The sequence below is a fragment of the Hypanus sabinus genome, chromosome 2 (assembly GCF_030144855.1).
Source record: "Hypanus sabinus isolate sHypSab1 chromosome 2, sHypSab1.hap1, whole genome shotgun sequence".
Lineage (NCBI taxonomy): Eukaryota > Metazoa > Chordata > Chondrichthyes > Myliobatiformes > Dasyatidae > Hypanus > Hypanus sabinus.
The window spans coordinates 117,795,301-117,816,178 of NC_082707.1; the positions used below are offsets into that span (position 1 = coordinate 117,795,301).

Genomic DNA, 20,878 nt, shown 5'->3' on the forward strand with positions numbered 1-20,878 from the left:
AGGCAAGTGAGAGAGATAAGAGTGGAGAATAGGAGGGGAGGGTGAGGGATTTTTTTATATACCAGAAGGAGAAATCAATATTCATGACATCAGATTGGTGACCACCCAGAATACAAGGTGTTGCTCCTCCACCATGAGGATGGCCTCATTGGGACACAAGAGGAGGCCGTGGACCGACACGTTAGAACGGGTATGGGAATTGGAACTAAAATGTTTGGCCCGGCACCGGGAAGTTCAGCTTTCGGTGGATGGAGCAGAGGGGCTCAGTGTAGAGGAGACTGCCCATATCATTTGCGACACAGCAGCACAGCAGATGACTTAACCAATTATTGACCCATGAAACCATTTCATCAACAGGAGATGTTGCTGATTATAACCAACTATAGAAATACAAACTTTTTTAAAGAAGTTATACTGCTGACATTTCCCAGCTCAGAACAAAAACAAAATAAAATGGACACAGGCTTGTGAATGTGATATAAAATACATTTGTGTTATTATAGTTCACAGTGGTAGCAATACTGTTGAATACATTCATTAAAATAACTTGTACTCAGATACAATGAAAGGAGACATGCTGTACATATACACACCATTTACATTAATCTTATGTGGTACTGAAGAAGCAATATGACTAAATGCAAAGTGAAACATAAAAACGCCAATGAAACAGATCTGCAGGAGGAAATGAGATGTTTAATATGAGCCCATTAAACCGACCCCTATTATAGTATTTTAATTATTAGGGGGACTACTGTTGAATTTAATAATTGAGTTCTAATAAAGCTTGGACAGTGGAAGTTATATTTATTCCAGATGCTGGTGGGTCTTGTGTGGAATTTGCATTTTCTTTCCCAGTGGATACACGTTCATTAGTATCGCTCTGTGGGTCCACGGGGTACAGGTACAGGGCTAAGGCGGGCCTGGCGCCGCTCCCTTTTTCAATTCCCAGCCATTACGTCGATTGGTTCCTGATAATCAAGAAGGCTGCAGTAAAGGCTCGGAGTGCACAGGAAGATCTCAGAGCCGCGGCGCGTTCCCTCTGCTCAATTCATCCGCTTTCAATTAGCAACAATAATTAAAATGGCTGGAATATCAGTTCCCTATCACTAAGGGTCTCTCCTGCTCGCCGTCTCCGACAAGCTAAATGTTAAGGCAAACACTAATCAAGCTGTCATCACGATAAGACAATAATCCTCTCCCCCCCCCCCCCCCTACACACACACAAAAAAAAATGCAGAAAATCATTAAAAATGTAAATATGAAATTTGAGGGAGACAGAATTGGGACGCTGTTTGGAGTTGGAAAAAGAAACTTCCAGTGCGAATAAAAATGCAAGCATCAGCCAGCGCCAAATAGCATGAAGTTCATTTAAAAACATCCGAGTCACTGCCTGGACTGGTCCCACGCACAAGCACCCACACACAGATGCTACCTGGTAAAACGGCTTCGGCTTGTTGACACGTTTTCATATCGGTGAGTCTCCCGTCCAGATTCTGCTTGAACGACTAGGTGATCACAGTTCAAATCTCAGTCCGTTCCATCTGTCAGCTACTAGAAAGTCTTATGTTTACGCTTTCGTAAAATTAACTTTAACTTTTAAGATTATAAAGTTAACTTTTAAAATTTAAAATTTACGTTTTGTGAAAAGTCTCCAGAATTAGGGTGTCTTCTGCGGCATAGTTAATGCACCCATTGTCTTGTGATGATAACTAAGTTATCACTTACGGAGATACTGCTCTCTCTGCGAGTTTCCACCTGCGAAATCTGCCCCGTGTTGTTTGCACACTGTTACAGCCCACGCACGACGTGTTTCAGCCAGGTGCCGCCAGCGTTTTCGACTCAACTTCACACTTCCATTCAAATGAGACAAGACATCAATGGAGAGAGGTAGAGTGTAACATTTAAAGTCTGTAACCGTTCATCAGTCTGGCTCAGTGAAAGGTACCATCACCATTAAAGACCTGCTTGTTCAAATTAACTCGCTACAGTTATTACCCTCTCGAAAGAAAAACGGGCCATTTTTATAGTCTGCTGTTCTCAGAAAACCGGGAAGAGGGAGTCGATCGAGTTGCGGGTGGTGCCGTGCCCCTCTCCTCAGCCCGAGTTCCTGTGGCTGTTTCTTCTGCAGCTGGCCGGTGCTTGCAGTCGCACAGTCCAAAGCGGGACGCGGACTGCGCCGGATGCACGAAGTTGATGCTAAACGTTTCTAGGAAGAGTAGTTTGAAATGGGGTTCAGAAGCAAATGTTTTAAAAAGTGAGAGGAAGCCGGGTCGGTATGAAACACCGACATCGCATCGCGTTAAGATCTTCGGGTTACGATGGGGTCCAGTTAGCGCGTAAATTCTCTTGACTCAGAGCTAGAGTCTATGCCGGGCTTCCTGGTAATAAGAGGTTATTACGTCTTGAGTGTGATGGGGATTGTACGGTAGTCAGCTGGTTCGCCGGGCTGCCACTCCGTGTCTATGAACTTGTCCCTCAGTCTGACCAGCACAGTGAAGGACGTGGGTTTGATGGTGAGCCCGTATTCGCCGTCCATGTTCAGCTTCTCCAAAGGGTTCGCCTCGAAGGTGCATTGGTGAACCAGGATAGCGGTGAAAAGGAATATTTCGATCTTAGACAGCTGCTCCCCGATGCACCTCCTCTTGCCCACCGAGAAGGCCATAACACTGCTGGTCAGGTCCCGGTTGATGGTGCCGTCCGCGTTCAGGAACCGTCCGGGGTCGAAGGTGCTGGGGTCTTTCCACTTGTCGCTGTCGTGGTTGACCGACCACTGGTTGATGAAGACGATCGTGTCCTGGGGGATGTGATAACCTTTGATATCCACGGGCGAGGTGGTGGCGTGCGGGATCGTCATCGGCACGAAGCTGGTAAACCTCAGGATCTCGTAGAGGAAAGCCTCCAGGTAGGGTAGGCGGGCTTTGTCGTGGGCGCCGGGCAGGCGGTTCCTGCCCACCACCTCGTCAATGTCCCTCTGGAGCCGGGCCTGTAGCTCCGGGAACCGGATGAGGTGGAACAGGACCCAACTCAGGGCGGTCGATGTGGTGTCCTGGCTCGCTCCCAGGATGTCAGTGATCGAGCCCTCGACGTGCTCCCGGCTGAGCGCTCCTTTGGCCAGCTGGTCCCCCTCCAGCGCTCCGATAAGAGCGTCGCTCATGTCCCGGGTGGTCCCTGGCCGGTAGGTGCACCGGTGCTGTTCCACTTTGGAGCGGACGAACTCGAAGAACTCGTCGTTCAGTTGCTGGAAGTCGCGGTAGATGCTGCGCACCGGGTTGGGGAAAGTCTGGAGCCAAGGCATCGTGTCCACCAGGCTGCCGGCTCCCACTGTGCGGCCGAAGCGGTCGATCCTGACCAGCAGCTGCCGGAACTCCTCGTCGTCGTGGCTATAGCGGTGCCCGAAGCACAAGGCGCACATCACATTGGCGGCTGCCACCTTCAGCTCGGGGCACGGCTGGAAGTGGCGGCCGCCTGCCCCCAGACGCAGGAAGACCCGCAGCAGGCTGCGAGCCTCTGCCTGGACATGGTGCTCGAACAGGCGGCGAGCCTGTCCGTCCGCCGTGGAGAAGAAGCGCACGGCGGACTGCTCCAGGCGCCGGTGCGCCTTCCACTGGCGGCTGTAGCGGCCGAAGGGCATGCTCCGTCCCCCGGCTACCTGGCGGAATGAGGCGAAGTCGGGTCGCCCGGCGAACTGGGCGCTGTGCTGTAGCAGCGCCTGGCGGATGGTCGCCTCGCCGTTCAGCACCACGATGTCTCGTCGTCCCAGGCGGATCTGGAAGAGGTCGCCGTAGCGCCGAGCCATTCTGCTGAAGGTCAGGTGCGGAGACTTGCCGAGTTGCATGGCGTTGCCCACCAGAGGCCAGGCGAAGGGTCCCGGCGGATGGCGGCGATCACCGGCCCCGCGTCGCATCCACCTGTACGCTTCCAGACAAGCCAGCAGGAACAGCGACACCAGCAAAAACGGCTGCACCTGTTGGTCCCAGTCCTCAGCCATGATCGGCTACACGTCCTCGCTCACCTACTTTCCTCGCATAGTCGGTCTACTGGCCGGCAGCTGGTCCCCGAAACTCACACCTCCAACTTCTGCCCACTCTTCCTTGCCGGCTCCACTGCCCGGTTATCGCAGGTTCTGTGCGCCGATCGCCCAGAGCTGGGGGAGAGGGCTCGCCTCGTTCCTTTCGCCGAGTTCGCTTTGGCTCTGTGCTCCCGACTGCTGTCAGTCGCGACCCGGCTTTTTCTCTGCATTTAAAGAGTGCGGGTACTCCCCGATTCCCCTCCCTCTCAAACTCTCCGACTTCATTCACCCTGGTTTCGTGATGTCAAACCAATGGCAGTGAGGAGCTCTCGCTTTGGGAGAGCAACCCGGACACTTCCTTCTCCCCCAAGACTGGCGGGTCTGTTTTATTATTGTATTTGACTCCACGACGCCAGAGAGGGAGTTGGAACCCCTCTTAAAGAAGCAAAGCTAATTCAACCCAGTGTAAAGCGACAATATAGGTTCCGAGATATACAGCGATTTGCGATTCCATTAAACTCGTGTTGGGGGGCGGCGGAGTGGGGGGTTTCTTTGGCGGTTCCAGAGCAGCCCATTTCCTGGACAACTGCATTCCACTCCCATTAACACCGAAACACTTTTGTTTTAAGCGTTACACGGCAACGTAATGAATCCCGGTGTGTTTAAATGCAGTGGGAAATAAACGGGCACTCCGGATCCCGGCTGCAGACGCTACCCCGGCCACATTTCTGGGTGTCTATCACCCTTTCTGCATTCCGGAACCTGGCTCACATCTGCATCAATGAGTGAACCTGCTGCCTGGCCTGTGGGGTTCCTCCAACATTGTGTGTGTTGCTTTAGAGATTGTCCCCGCAATTTGTGTAAATAGTACGTGTTAGAGAAAGGAGAAGCTTTTACACAGCTCTTCATACCCAGTCACGTATTTGGAGAATTATAATAGCATTCCATTGAAGAGCATTGAGTTCACTCAAACAGCGCTGAACAACGTGGTTTTTAGTGCTGTCAGAGTCACAAGGCTGTGGGTTCAAGCCCCGGCCCAGCATAAATGCTTAGTTTATGCAACCGGTCATGGGTGGTGAAGCTGCTAACAGAGACGAGAGAAATCGCTTGGACAAGCGTCAGATGGCTAGAGAAAGGATTTATTAACAGTAAGCTGTATTTTAGTTGATAACAGATTGAAGGAAGAGCAAACATCATTGAGAGAAACGCTATTGATCTGGTTTCCACAAGGGGCTTACTCAGTCCCGTAGGATAGGCTTCTGCGGGAGTGGAGCATTTGGAAAGAAAAGGGAGTGAAAATGTGGACAGAAAATCAGCTAAGTAGCAATGAAGGACAACAGCTATAGGAGTCTGAAGAGATTTGGCATGTCAACAAATACACTCAAAAACTTCTATAGGTGTACCGCGGAGAGCATTCTGACAGGCTGCATCACCGTCTGGTACGGAGGGGCTTCTGCACAGGACCGAAAGAAGCTGCAGAAGGTTGTAAATCTAGTCAGCTCCAACTTGGGCACTAGCCTACAAAGTACCCAGGACATCTTTAGGGAGCGGTGTCTCAGAAAGGCAGTGTTCATTATTAAATACCTCCATGCCCTTTTCTCACTGTTACCATCAGGGAGGAGGTACAGAAGCCTGAAGGCACACACTCAGCAATTCAGGGACAGCTTTTTCCCCTCTGCCATCCGATTCCTAAATAGACATTGAACCCTTGGACACTACCTCACTTTTTAATATATATTATTTGTTTTTGCACCATTTTTAATATTCAATACACGTATATTGTCGCCGACTTATTTATTATTACTAATATTTTATTTTGTTTTTTTCTTCTATATTAGGTATTGCATCGCACTGCTGCTGCTAACTTAACAAATCTCACGACACATGCCAGTGATAATAAACCTGGTTCTGATTCTGAGGATACAAGGGAGTGTTAGCAGGACAAGTTATATGTCTTATTACACATGGGACCTGAGTGTACATGGCACAATTGTTTTGGTGGATGTCGTGGATACCATTTAAATTTTGATTTCATCATTTAAGTGAAGTTGGAACAGGTACATGGAGAGCCATGGTCCGGATTCAGGTCGATGGGGCTAGGCAGCTTAAAGGGCCTGTTTCAGATCTGTAGTTTTCTGCTAGTCCCATTTTCACAGAAACAGGTAACACAAAACTTGAAGGAATTGCTACCTGTGAGAGGGCCAGTAATGGACAGGGAGGTAGGGGGTCAGGTCAGTGGAAAGGGTGGGCAGGAGGCAGACAAAATTTAATGCTGAGAAATGCAAAATGGTACATCTTGATGGGAACATTGAGAAGCAGCAAAAATATAAACTAAAGGGGTCAATTCTAAAAGGAGTACAGGTTTGAGAGGTAGGTTCAAGGGGCATGTGAGGGGTAAGTTTTTTTTTACTCAGAGAGTGGTATATGCCTGGTATGGTGCTAGAGGCAAATACAAATCTTCAGATGATTCCATTTATTATCAGAGAGTGTATACAGTATACTTACTACCTGAAATACTTCCCCAACATCCACAAAAAAAAACAGAAGAACTCAAAAGAATGAACAACAGAAAAACATTAGAACCCAAAAGCCCCCTCTCCAAGCAAGCAACAGTTAGGATCAACACATCAGCCTCCCCCCCACCCCCCATTTCAGCAAAAAAAAAGCATCAGCCCCCACCACCCTCCAAGCAATAGCAAAACACCCAAAGAGAGACCATGATCTACATTCGAGGCTTTTGGTTAGGCACATGGATGTATGGAAGATGGAGCAAGATGGACACGGTGTAGGTAGGAGGGGTTCGTGTCTGGGTGTTCTTAGCCGGTTCAGCACAACATTGCAGGCCAAATGGCCTGTTCCTGTTCTATGTTCTGTATTGTGTGTTGCACCAGATTCCAGTCACTGCTATCTCTCTTAGTGTAAGTGAGTGTGTGGTAGTCGATGTGAACTTGATGAGATGAAGGGCTTGTTCCAAGTTGAATACCCATGACCTCTCCCATTGGGTACTGACTCATATGAGGAGCGATTGGTGCCTCTGGACCTTTATTCGCTGGAATTTAGAAGAGTGAAGGGGGTTCTCATTGAAACCTATCAAATGTTGAAAGGCCTAAATAGAGCAGATATGGAGAGGATGATTCCTATAGTGGGGGAGGGGGGGTTCTAGGACCAGAGGGCACAGCTTCAAAATAGAGGGACACCCAATTTGAACAGAGACGAGAAGGAATTTCTCTAGCCAAAGGGTGGTAAATCTGTGGAATTCATTGCCACAAGTGGCTGTGGAGGCCAGGCTATTGGGTGTATTTAAGCCAAAAGTTGATATGTTCATGATTAGTCAGGGCATGAAAGGTGATAGGGAGAAGGCAGGAGAATGGGGTCAAGGGGAAAATGGATCAGCCATGATGAAATGGTGGAGCAGATTCAATGGGCTGAATGACCTAATTCTGCTCCTCTGTCTTATGATCTTATGGTCTTATTGGAGACATGTATATTTCATTAGAAGTGGCAGGATAGGTTAAGGAAGGGGTTGACAATGACCATAGGATCTTGGATTTGCAAATAAGGCACAGAATGCAAAAAGGAGGAGACCATGATAAACCTTTATAAAATATTGACTTGGCCACAACCCAAGTATTGTGTCCAGGCCTGGTACTATACTTAAGGAAAGATAACAAGGGTTCTGTAAGGTTGCAGAAAAGGTATACCAAAATTATTCCAGGAACGAGAAACTTTAGTAGTGGAGAGAGACTGTAGTAGCTGGTGTTGTTTTCTTGGAACAGAGGATTTAATGGAGGTTTCTAAAATTCTAAAAATGGACAGAGAGTAACTGTTGCTATTGGTAGAGGAGTCGCAAACCAGGGAACAAAGAAGAAAGGTAGAACCAAAAGTGCTATGATTATTTTTATACAGCATATGGTTGGCACCTGGAATGTACAACCAGGGAGGTTAGTGGAAGCAGAATCAATTGTATCATTCAAAGGGACCTGAAAGACAGATCTGCAGGAGCCTAGAATGAGGATGAGGGAAGAGACCAGCTGGATTGCGGGAACTTGATGGACAGAGTGTCCCTCGTCCATGACATAACTATTCGTTGGTCAAACTGACCTCGGTTGTCCTTCCAAATGTGAAAAATCCCAAAGTACAATTCTGAAGAACCAGGGAGTTGTGCATTATTAATCTTCAACAAAACAGCACAAGGGAAATAATGTGAGTAGTCTGGGTGTTATCACTGAGCAGCTGGTGGGGGCTTGGAGTCTGCAAACTAGCTGCCAGGCGTCCTACAGTGAAACACTTACGAGAGTTCAGAAAGTACTCACTTGTCTGTAAAGTGCTTCAGGACATTCTGAGACTGTGAAACATGTTGTACCAATATAGAAAGGTTTGTTTGTGGTAAGGGGAAAGTCCATACTGAGGAAATCTGGGGAAAAAAATTGGTAGCAATCCTGCGGGATTATTCTTCTGCAAATTGCAGATGAATCATGTCATGCGATAGACACTCAGCACTCCTCTACACTGATTTCTGATGAGAACTCATGAATGTGAATTGCCGACTTTGTTGAAGATCAAATAAAACTGCAACTGCTGAAAATCTGAAATAAAAACAGGAAGTGCCAGAAATACCCAGCAGTCAGGCTGATTCACACCTCCTTTCTGATTCGGTGAGCATTTGTATATCCGCTGTAGCAATGGTTGTTGTAGTAGGAGCACAACTCTGAGATTGAGATTGCAAAGTAGAATGTAGGATGTTTAATTCTGCACCAACCATGGATACATTTCATGCTGATGGTCTCACAATTAACAATATGTTGGCTCAAATGATATCACAAAATGACATAAAACCACTAAGCCACTTGACGTGTAATTGGTTTTAGTAGTCGGTCCCTGATCTCAGTTGCGGAGAGCAATACTGCTCTATATTGTGATGTAGTCTGGGCTTGGCCACTTGTGCAGTGAGAGGTGTCCAGATGTTCACCTGTTTCTCTTCCTTCTCTGAATCAGAAAATGGGAGCTGAACAACTTCATCAAAAGTTGGGAGGATCTATGATCCCTTTAACAGATGTCCATTCATCGATTGAGGGTGTCGCTGCAAAGGGGTGCTGAGTTATTGGTGATGGAACCTACATCCTGGAGAAAACTGGTCCTGACGAAGGGTCTTGGCCCGAAACGTCGACAGTGCTTCTCCCTATAGACGCTGCCTGGCCTGCTGTGTTCCACCAGCATTTTGTGTGTTGTTGTTTGAATTTCCAGCATCTGCAGATTTCCTCATGATTATTTATGGGTTGGGTGGCCTTGGATATTGTTCTGATATTCAGCTAATTGGCATCTTCCTCTTGCCCGACTGCCTGTCAGCCCTGAGCATGTTTGTGTTATGAACATAAACCATTGAAATATTGCTCAGATTCTCTAATAAAATTGCATTTGGGATTGGAAGATGCAGAAACAATCAGAGGTTGAGCAGAAATGGGAGAGGTAAAGAAGTCCATTGGCTCCGTAGAGGAAGGGAGACTAAGTGAAGGGCTGAAAACCCAAGGCACCAATGCTGTCCGTCAGCAGGCAGTTTTAAACTATGTTCAGGGTGGCCAGGCAGGTATTAACAAGCAGAAAAGAGGGGAAAGTAATCACTTTTTTAAAAAAAGGAATAGCATAAATGTAAGTAGGGAATGACTAATGTTAAAGGTGGGATTGGAGTCTGGCAGGGACGGACGATGTGCGTGTGAGCAGCCTTGCCAAAACTGAGGACAAGCTTGAGTGATGGCTTGGACTTCTGGTCTCGTCCCTGCACAGCTCAGTTTCTCCTCAACTTGGCAGAGATGCACACACGCACACACATGCGGTATGGCCTCAATCCCTCTCCATGGGGATGACACGCTGTCTGCTCATCGCATCAAATGCTTGTTTGTCCAGTTTCTGTTCACTTCTGCGTCTCCAAGGAGTTATGTGGCAATAGTATTAATTGAAAAGCAAGCACAAAAGGCCAGAGGAAAAACTGAAGAGAAATTACTTGTGGGAATACAAAGCTTCTCAAATACCCAGTGATTGTTATGTAACTTTGTAATATATTACTTGTACAAATATGTGTGTGAGAGTTGGTTGGATTTGCTAACTTGAGCAGTTTCTTCTTTCTGCTCATCATCACTAATTGAAATGTATCAGCGCCAGATCTTTCATCAGCTCTGTCACCATCAGGACATACCTCCCTGCCCCAGCCAGATGATCTCCCTTCCTGAGGCAAAGACCCTCCCTGAGAGAACTCACAAAGTTGCCTGCCAACAATCTCGGTGCAAGAGACCGGGGATGGGTGGTTATAGGCAGTTCCACTGTGAGGAGTGCTACAGTGGGTTCAATCTTAGTGAAGTAATATAGTTATAAAGCACATTCAGCCAGCAACACATTTGAGGGTGACACACACACAGCTATTTAAAGCACACATAAATACATGCAGTTACTAAAGTGTGCAATGAATGCCTATTGACATTTAAATACACAAACACATACATATACTAATACATACATCAGCACACACATGTGCATTCAGACATACGCAAATACATTATGTGATTACATGCAGAGAGACAAGCACGCTTGAATAAGTGCATAAGCACAGACACACAAACGTTCACAATGCTTACAGAGAAAAAGACCATTTGACCAAAAGGTCATTTCAAAGTAAAATTTGTCATCAGAGTACATACTTGTCACACATACAACCCTGAGATTCTTTTTCCTGTGAGCATACTTAGAAAATCGATAGAACAGTAACTGTAAACAGGATCAATGGACAACAAACTGTGCAAATGCAGATATAAATAAATAACAAGCAGGAAATAACAAGATAAAAAGTCCTTAAAGTGAGACCATCAGTTGTGGGAACACCAGAACTAGAATGAGTGTAGTTATCCCCTTTTGTTCAAGAGCCTGATGGTTGAGGGGTAATAACTGTTCTTGAACCTGGTGGTGAGAGTCCTGAGGCTCTTGTGCCTTCTACCTGATGGCAGCAGCAGGGAAATGTAAAGGAGCAGAATTAGGCCATTTGGCCCATCAAGTCTGCTCCACCATTTCATCATGGCTGATCCATTTTTCCTCTCAGCCCCAATCTCCTGCCTTCCTCCCCCATATCCCTTCATAGTTTGACCAATCAAGAATGTATCTGCCTTAAGTATACCCAATGACTTGGCCTCCACAGCTGTCTTCAGCAAAAAATTCCACAGATTCACCACTCTCTGGTGAAATTAATTCCTCATCTCTGTTCTCTTGTGTGGGCGCGTGGCCTAGTGAGTAAGGCATTGGTCTAGTAATCTGAAGGTCACTGGTTCGAGCCTCAGCTGAGGCAACGTGTTGTGTCCTTGAGCAAGGCACTTAACAACATATTGCTCTGCGACAACACCGGTGCCAAGCTGCTTGGGTCCTAATGCCCTTCCCTTGGACAACATCGGTGGCATAGAGAGGGGAAGGTTTGCAGCTTGGGCAACTGTCGGTCTCCCATACAACCCTGCCCAGGCCTGCACCCTGGAAACCATGCAAGGTGCAAATCCATGGTCCCTATTACTATTATCTCTGTTCTAAAAGGAGACCCTTCTATTCTGAGACTGTGTCATCTTAGACTCGCCCATCATAGGAAACATCCTCTCCACATCCACGTTTAAGGCTTTGAAAAGCAGGCATGTTTAAACAGAAGCACAATCTCACACAGTCACATAGAATCTTCCATTGATACATTATCATGCAAACACAGATATAATGCATATGCTGTACAAACATTACACTTTCATATCACTCGCACACGAACAATCAGCTGAGCATAGCCACTTGTACAAATGTACACAGACAAATACAGACACACAAATACACACACTTATACAAATGGTTTGGGTTTGCACAAATGTACACAAATGTTAGGGCAGATGATGAAAAGCTTGGGCAAAATGTTAAGGAGCTATCAAGAGACATTGAGAAGCTGTAAGGTAGGTGGACTTAGGCAGGGAATTCCAGAGTGCAGCTTTAAAAGGGACAAAACTGTTAGGAGAGCAAAACTGTTATCATCTCTCTGGGGAGAACCCCCTAAAAGATCATCCATGGCACCACATGAGCAAATGGACCAGGCCCTCGACACCCACAGGTGAAGAAACGTATGTTAAGACTCGCTGCAGTAACCTTGGAACCTACAAACTTCCAACTGGGGGGCAAACCACTGAGCTCAGCTCGGCTGAGACGTGGTGAAACGCCATGGCTGCTGAAGTCTGGAGTATAAATTGCTAAAGCTGTTCAACAGGCCAATATGCAACTCCTTACCTATAGGTACAGTATTGTGCTGAAGTCTTAGGCGCATATATATAGCTAGGGTGCATAAGACTTTTGCACAGTACTGTATATTATGTTTTTCCAGTTACCAAATAACACTTAATACTACTGAGCTGATTCAAAGCTAAGTCCTCTTATTTCTGTTTCCCAAACACCTTCATATCTTAACCAATACACCATACAATGCAAAAGTCTCAGATACCCTAGCTGTACAAGGGGTGATTGATAAGTTCATGGCCTAAAGTAGAAAGAGTCAATTTCAGAAAACCTAGCACATTCATTTTTCAACATAGTCTCATCCTACATTTACACGCTTAGTCCAGTGGTCATGGAGCATACAGATCTTGGACCTCCAGAAAGTGTCCACAGGTGGGTGATTGATAAGTTCGTGGCCTAAGGTAGAAGGAGATGAGTTATACAGCTCCTGTTACATGCACATGCAAGTCAACTCTTTGAGTGATTATGCAGGATGTTTGAAGTTAATAACTCATCTCCTTCTGCCTTAGGCTACGAACTTATCAATCGCCCCGATGCATTATTAATACTGATGATGTATTAACTTTGATCTTTCTTCATAATCACAGAGTTGAACTACATGTGCATGTAATGAGAGTTGTATAACTCATCTCCTTCTACCTTAGGTCATGAACTTATCAATCTCCCCGTGTATATACATGCCTAAGACTTTTGCACAGTTGTATAGATTGAGTGTATTAAGAACATAACTTTGGGAACTGATTTAATATGTTGAAACATTCAGAACAACGAAGAAATGGAACAAGAGCTCATTGCCTAAGATCTTGTCACTATCATCAGAGATATTCACAGTTGCACCCAAGTCAAGTGCATGTCAGGTCAAGGGACATGCATGTGAAGATTAAAGTACATGGTTGAAGAGATCAGTGGCCACCCAGACAGAATATAAGGTGTTGTTCCTTCAAACCGAGTGTGGCTTCATCACGACAGTAGAGGAGGCCTCCAGTCTTGCCTAAGGGTCTTGGCCCAAAATATCAACCGTACTTATTCCATTGATGTACCTGACCTGCTGAGTTCTTCCAGCATTTTGTGTGTGTTGCTTGGATTTCCAGCATCTGCAGATTTTCTCTTGTTTGTGACTATCCTTGAAAATTCAGTTTCCCAAACTTGGTCTCTGCATCTTGTGAAGACCATCAGATCATACCCATTTGCTTCTATCTCCAGATAATTGTATCAGGTCTGATAGAACCATCCTATCGACCACACTTCCACACAGCCCAGTAACTTTTGTTAAAGTAGACATCCAACCTCCCCTTAGATCAGCCTTCCAGGTAAATACCTCTGGAATTGAGGGGAGTTTGGGAAAAATCATTTCAGATCATCGCCCTGGCTTTCCATAGGTGGACTACAATCGAGCATTACTGAAAGCACAGGTTCCCTGATGACACCTTCAAAGCCCTTGACGTACATGAGGTAGGGCGAAGACTTCTCATCTGTTCCCTTTCAGTTCATTCAGGGAAGAGGTCACACTGTCCGGGTCCCTTTTAGAGAGGTGTCTTTCTGTCAGGAACCTTTTTGACAGCATGGCTGGACAGTGGGAAGAAGGGAATCTCTCTATTGGTCCCTTTTAGAGTGTGGGGTATTCTCACCATCAGAGTCCTGTTAAAGTCCACAAATCGGTTCCTTGTAGGGACAGGAAGTCTCACCAGTAAGACTGTGTGTGCGTGTGTGCGTTGTGCGTGTGTGCGTGTGCGCATACCCTGTGAGACTAGAGACATTTAGAACAGATAGAGGCCCTTCAGCCCACTGAATCTGTGCTGACCATTGGGTCTCCATTGATTACATTTCTCATTCTCCCCACATTCCCATCAACTCTCCCCAGATTCAACCCTTCACCCACACACTAAGGGTAATTAATCAGCCAACCCACACGACATTGTGATTGGGAAAAGAACCGGAGCAAACCTATGTGATCACAGGGGGATTGCACGAACTTGACACAAACAGCACCCAAGGTTAGGATTGGAACTGGGTCTCTGGAGCAGCGAGACCATCAGGCCATATTAGCCGAATTAGGCCATTTGCCCATTGAGTCTGCACCACCATTTCATTATGGCTGATCCATTTTCCGCTCAGCCCCAATCTCCTGTCTTCTCCCCATGTCCCTTCATGCCCTGACTAATTAAAGATCTACCAACCTCTGACTTAAATATACCCAATGACTTGGCTTCTGCAGCTGCCTGTGGCAAAGATTTCCACAGATTCACCACTCTCTGGCTAAAGGAATTCATTCTCATCTTCATTCTAAGTGGACGTCCCTCTATTCTGAGGCTTGGGCTCTGATTTAGAGAGGAAACATCCTCTCTAAATCTACTCTATTGAGGCCTTTCAACATTCAATAGGTTTCAATGAGATGCCCCCTAATTCTTCTGAATTCCAGTGAGTACAGGCTCAGAGCCATCAAATGCTCCCCATATAATAAGCCCTTCAAAGGTGGCAGATCTGCCAGCTGCAACACGTTAAAGTTAGGTGAGAGGGAGTAGTCCATCCATTAGGATCCCTTTCAGCATGTGATGGAACCTTTCCTTTTAGAGTAGGGCCTTTAAGAGTAAGAATTCTTCCAGCTGGCCTGGCCTCTGCCTTCATCACTCAAACCATAGGTCGGCCTTGGACTCCATCCCCACAGGGAGACTGTGTTCTTCAGGGTCCCAGCTCCACCATGTGGAGAGATGTAGAAACAGGAGATGTCCGGTCAGAAAATCGATGGTTGGAGTGCGGGAGATGGGAAAGAGACTTGCTGTGGTCCTGTCAGACACTGATATCACTTTGCAAACTTTAATTCTTTAAAGTATTTACATAGAAAATAGAAACATAGCACGTTACAGGCCCTTCAGCCCACAATGTTGTGTCGACCATGTAACCTACTGTAGAAACTGTCTAGAATTTTCTTACCACATAGCCCTCTATTTTCCTAAGCTCCATGTACCCTATTAAAAGAACCTACTGTATTTGTCTCTACCATCATCACTGGCAGTGCATTCCACACACCCACCACTCTCTGTGTGAAAAACTTACCTCTGACATCTTCCTTGTACCTACTTCCAAGCACCTTAAAACAATGCTCCTCGTGTTATCCATTTCAACCCTGGGAAAAAGCCTCTGGCTAACCACACGATCAGTGCCTCTCATCATCTTATACACCTCTATCAGATCACCTCTCATCCTCTGTCGCTCCAAGGAGAAAAGGCCAAGTTCACTCAACCTATTCTCATAAGGCACTTTCTCCAATCCAGGCAACTTCCTTGTAAATCTTCTCTGCACTCTCTCTATAGTATCCACATCCTTCCTGTAGTGAGGTGACCAGAACAGAATATACTACTCCAAGTATAACTAAGGTCTTATATATTGCTGTAACATTGCCTCACAGCCTTTGAACTCAATACCATGGTTGATGAAGGCCAACACACCATACTCCTTCTTAACACACTGTCAACCTGCACAGCAGCTTTGAGTGTCCTATGGATATGGACTCCAAGATCTCTCTGATCCTCCACACTGGCAAGAATTTCACCATTAATATTATATTCTGTTTTCAAATTTGACCTACCACAATGAACCACTTCACACTTATCTGGATTGAACACCATCTGCCACCTCTCAGCCCAGTTTTGCATCCTATCAATGTCCCTTGTAACCTCTGACAGTCCTCCACACTATCCGCAACACCACTAACCTTTGTGTCATCAGCAAATTTACTAACCCATCCCTCCACTTCCTCATTCAGGTCATTCATAAAAATCACAAAGAGAAGGGGTCCCAGAGTAGATCCCTGAGGCACACCAACCTCCATGAAGAATATGAACCATCTACAACCACCCTTTGCCTTCTGTGGGTAAACTAATTCTGGATCCACAAAGCAAGGTCTCCTTGGATCTCATGCCTCATTACTTTATGAATAAGCCTTGCATGGGGAACCTTATCAAATGCCTTCCTAAAACCCATGTACATTACATCTACTGTTCTGTCTTCATCAATGGATTTTGTTACATTCTCAAAGAATTCAGTCAGGTTTGTAAGGCATGACCAACCCATGACAAAGCCATGCTGACTATCCCTAATCAGATTATGTCTATCCATATGTTTATAAATCCTGCCTCTCGGAATCTTCTTGCCCACCACTGAAGTGAGACTCACTGGTCTAAAATTTCCTAAGTTATCTCTACTTCCTTTCTTGAACAAGGGAACAACATTTGCAACCCTCCAATCCTCTGGTACTTCTCTTGCCCCTATTAATGATGCAAAGTTCATCACCAGAAGCTCAGCAATCTCCTCCCTTGCTTCCCACAGTAGCTTGGGCTATATGTCATCTGGTCCCGGTGGCTTATCTAACTTAATACCTTTCCAAATCTCCAGCATGTCCTCTTTCTTAATGTCTATACACTCAAGCATTTCAGCCCGCTGTAAATCATCCCTACAATTGCCAAGTCCTTTCCATTGGTGAATAATATAGCAAAATATTAATTAAGTACCTCTGCTTCTCCGATTCCATGAACACATTCCACTCTCACTCCTGATTACTCCTATTTTCACACGGCTCATCCTCTTGCTCTTCACATACTTGTGAATCCTACCTGCCAAGGCCTTCTCATGGCCCCTTCCAGCTTTCCTAATTTCATTCTTGAGCTCCTTCCTGGCATCCTTGTAATTTTCTAGACCTCTACCAGTAGTTAGTTTCTTGAACCTTTCATTAGCTTTTCTTTTCTTCTTTATTAGATTTTCTACATCCTTTATACACCACCATGGTTCCTTTATCCTACCATATTTTCCTTACCTCAATGGAACATATTTATGCAGAATGCCATGCATAAATATTTGCCACATTTCTGCCATGCACTTCCCTGAGAACATCTACTCCCAATTTATGCTCCCAAGTTCCTGCCTAATAGCATAAGTCCCCCTACCCCAATTAAACGTTTTCCCAATTTGTCTGCTCCTATCTCTCTCCAGCACTATGGTGAAGGAGATAGAGTCATGGTCACTACCTCCAAAATGCTCTCCCCACCAAGAGATCTGACACCTGACCAAGTTCATTTGCCAATACCAGATCAAGTACAGCCTCTCCTTGTCATGGTCCCGTCTGGCAATCCCCCATCTTGTTATTATCTCCTTGATTGGGCCTTAATTCCCTCATCTAATTTCCAATTGTTCCCAGTTCCACTAATTACAGCACATCTGGTTTCCATCAGTGAAAGCACGATAAGAACCCTGGAGTCACAGCAATGGGCTGCCAGTTTGTTGGTCAATTCTAATGTGTGTAAACCTCATTTCCTGATTCCTTAGGACTCTCAGTTATAAGCTCCGCATCATTCCCTGGATAATCTATGTAAACCTTGTCTCCGTGTAAGGACTCTACTGGATACCAGTTCCTCGTTCGCAACTGTGCCTCACGGCCTTGTCTCAATGCCTGTGTCCTGCACTTGGGTTCGTCCCCAGCCACGTCCTTGCAACACTCCTCCAGTTGGTTTATCTACATACTGTGTCAGGAAGCCTTCCTGAACATACCCAACAAACTCCATCCCATCTCAACCCCTTGGTCTAAAGAGAGGCCAGTCAACATTAGGAAAGTTAAAATCACCCATCACAACAACCCTATCATTATTGCACTGTTCCAGAATCTGCCTCCCTATCTCCTCCTCAATGTCTCTGTTACTACTGGGGGCCCATAAAAACACCTAGTAGAGTTATTGTCCCCTTCCTATTTCTGACTTCCACCCACAGTGACTCAGTGGACAATCCCTCCTTACTTTTCTGCAGCCATGATATTATCCCTGATTATCAATACCACTCCCCCACCTCTTTTGCCTCCTTCTCTGTCCTTTTTTTTAAAACATCTAAAGCCTGGCACACTTAGCAGCCATTCCTGCTCCTGAGACATCCCAGTCTCTGTAGTGGCCACAACTTCATAGTTTCATGTATTGATCCATGCTCTAAATTCATCTGTCTTGTTTATGCTACTCCATCCATTAAAGTAGACACATCTCAAACTGTCTGGCTGAGTTCATCTTTGCTCTATCATCTGCCTATCCTTCCTCATCCACCCCCCTGCAAATCTAGTTGAAACCCTCCCCAATAGCATTAGCAAACCTCCCTCCCAGGATATTAGTTCCCTCCAATTCAGGTGTAACCCGTCCCACTTGTTCAGGAACTTGAAACCCTGCCCCCTGCACCATCTCCTCAGCCACTCACTGATCTGTGCTATCTTTTGTTCTGACCTTCACTAGCTCATGGTACTGGGAGCAATCTGGAGATTATCTCCCATTAGCACCCAGGAGGCAACAGACTATCCTGGTGTCTTTTTTGCTACCACGGAATCTTCTGTCTGTCACCCTATCGAGTCCCCTATTGACCATTGCTCCGCCTGACATCACCCTCCCCTTTTGAGGCTGAGAACCGACCGCAGTGTTATTGGTCTGGGCAGAGGGTCACCCCCCCCCCCTCAGCAGTACCCAAGGGGGTCTACCTGCTGCTGAGGGGAATGGCCACAGGGGGACCCCGCACTGACTTCCTTCTCCCTTTACCTCTCTCGGTGTTCACCCATCTACTCCCCGAATTCAGCACTCTGGGTGTGACCACCTGCTCAAAAGTCATATCTTATCAATTGCCCTGCTTCCCAGATGATTCCCACAGGTGTTGTCATCAGGGAGACCATCAGGTTCTATGGATTCCCACATCCTACAAGAGCATTCTGCTGCCCTGCCCGCACTGTACAATAGGCAACCAAGACCAAATCAACAACAAAGAGAGGGAAAAACTAACCCTTCTAACCTGTCTTTAGCCTCAGCCTCTTCTCATCAAAGCCTCCAGAATGCCCAAACGCCCGCGAAGCCCTCCTTTTATACAAGCTTTGCTGACCTGTGAGTAACCTCTTTGCAGTGCTTTGCTCTCAACGGTGATTGGGCCTCCGGAATGCATGCATCTAATTGAATACATCATGTGATATTAAGCATTCTGGGCAGACGTCCCTGCCTGGGTATCTTGGGAGAGCGAGTAGTGGCCACTGCAAGGGCTGGAGTGCATCCTGGACAGGCAGTCAAGCATTTTAATCTAAATATGTTGTAACTACTTTAAATTACTTAGCTATTTATTTAAAAATGGCTGAATCATGGAGTTCTGTTCCCAGGTATACACAGTGTACCTAAAATTTGGGGACAAGCTGACTGACAGGTACCAGTACACTCACCGCTGACTGACATTTACCACACTCAACACTGCACTTCACATGAGATCGTCACCATCCTCAGACAAGTTTCTGATGGCACCTTCATACCATTTACAAGTTGGAGTTCAGAGCTCGGAACCAGGGCAATGGTAGTCTCAGGTGAGTTACAAGCTCTTATTTGGTTCTATGCTCCTTTCCTACCAGCTTCCATCATCTGCAATCCTTTGTCTTCTCCACCTGTCACCTCCCAGCTTCTGGCATCATTCCCACTCTTCCTTTCCCCATGTGCTGAACTCCCCTTCTCACTCAGATCCACCTATCACCTGCCAGCTCTAGATCTACCCCTTCCCTTCCACCTCTATATTGTGTTTCAATCCGGATGAAGGGACTGTCCATTTCCCTCTGCGCTGCTCTACCCACTGAGTTCCTCCAGCATCTCTCATGCCTGCAGTCTCCTGTGTCCACACTTTATCTCGTGTTTAAATGGACACCCTGTTGACAGGCCAGTAATCAGAGATGACTGCAGATGGTCTAAGCACTTGTCAAGCTGCACAGTGAGCTGAAGATTCTCTGGAGACTGTCAGAGATTTCCGTTGGTTTAGTGCCTTAGTAATGACTCCTGTAAAGAGTAACGGGAGCTCAGAGCTGGACACCAGTTGCAAAGATCACACTTCCATGCGTTCTTTAGTGCACCACTTCCCACCTGTCCCTGTATGATGAGGACAGTGGCAAGTTTTCTAAGGCTGACATCAGTGATGTGTGCATCCTACACAAAAGTGGCATAGCTGGTGGAGCCACTGGCTCACAGCACCAGGGACCTGGGTTCAGTCCTAACCTCCTCCACACACACTTACCCAGTATCACACAGTCACAAACACTGCACAGAGTCTGCACATTCTCCCAGTGACTGCCTGGATCCTTTCAAGGTGCCTGTGTTGGTATTGTTAAACAGAATGCTGCACTGTGCTCTTCATCACCATCATCGTCCTCACCCAGCACTTCTTGAGCAACCTCGCCTCATGCCTTGAAAAGACAACCGGAAGAAAGCCATACATATAACGTGTGTCCAAAACACTCCTTGGGCATCACAGCAGCAGCTATGGTGATGGAGATGCCTAGTGTTGATCAACGCGTGGAACGTTGTTAGTGAGTGATGCCTCTGCTCAAGAGGTGGTTGGCGGGTTGGTGCCCATGAGGAAGGAAATCATCTCATCCATCCTGGTGGGGTGCTGCATGAATGGGAGCCCCTTCTTGTGCAAATGGTCTCCCTCTGCTTTGCACTGTTTCAGCCTAAATGGAGACGGTGAAGGGCGTGGGAGTAATCTCATTTTACCCTACTTTTGAAGGATGACCTCTGTGAGGGGTCAGGTCAAAGG

The 20,878-nt window shown here is 46.3% G+C and overlaps 1 protein-coding gene across 1 annotated transcript; it reads right to left on the reverse strand.

Moving 5' to 3' along the window:
• Nucleotides 1–472: 472 nt before the first annotated feature.
• Nucleotides 473–10,062, reverse strand: LOC132382704 (cytochrome P450 1B1). The gene has a single exon (XM_059953161.1). The coding sequence runs from the start codon at nt 3,989–3,991 to the stop codon at nt 2,399–2,401; it is 1,593 nt and encodes a 530-aa protein (XP_059809144.1). The 5' UTR covers nt 3,992–10,062; the 3' UTR covers nt 473–2,398.
• Between the last annotated feature and the right edge of the window lie 10,816 nt (nt 10,063–20,878).

What these genes read in the sequence shown, in the direction of transcription:
- LOC132382704 (XM_059953161.1), bottom strand. Translation starts at nt 3,991, where the DNA reads ATGGCTGAGGACTGGGACCAACAGGTGCAGCCGTTTTTGCTGGTGTCG.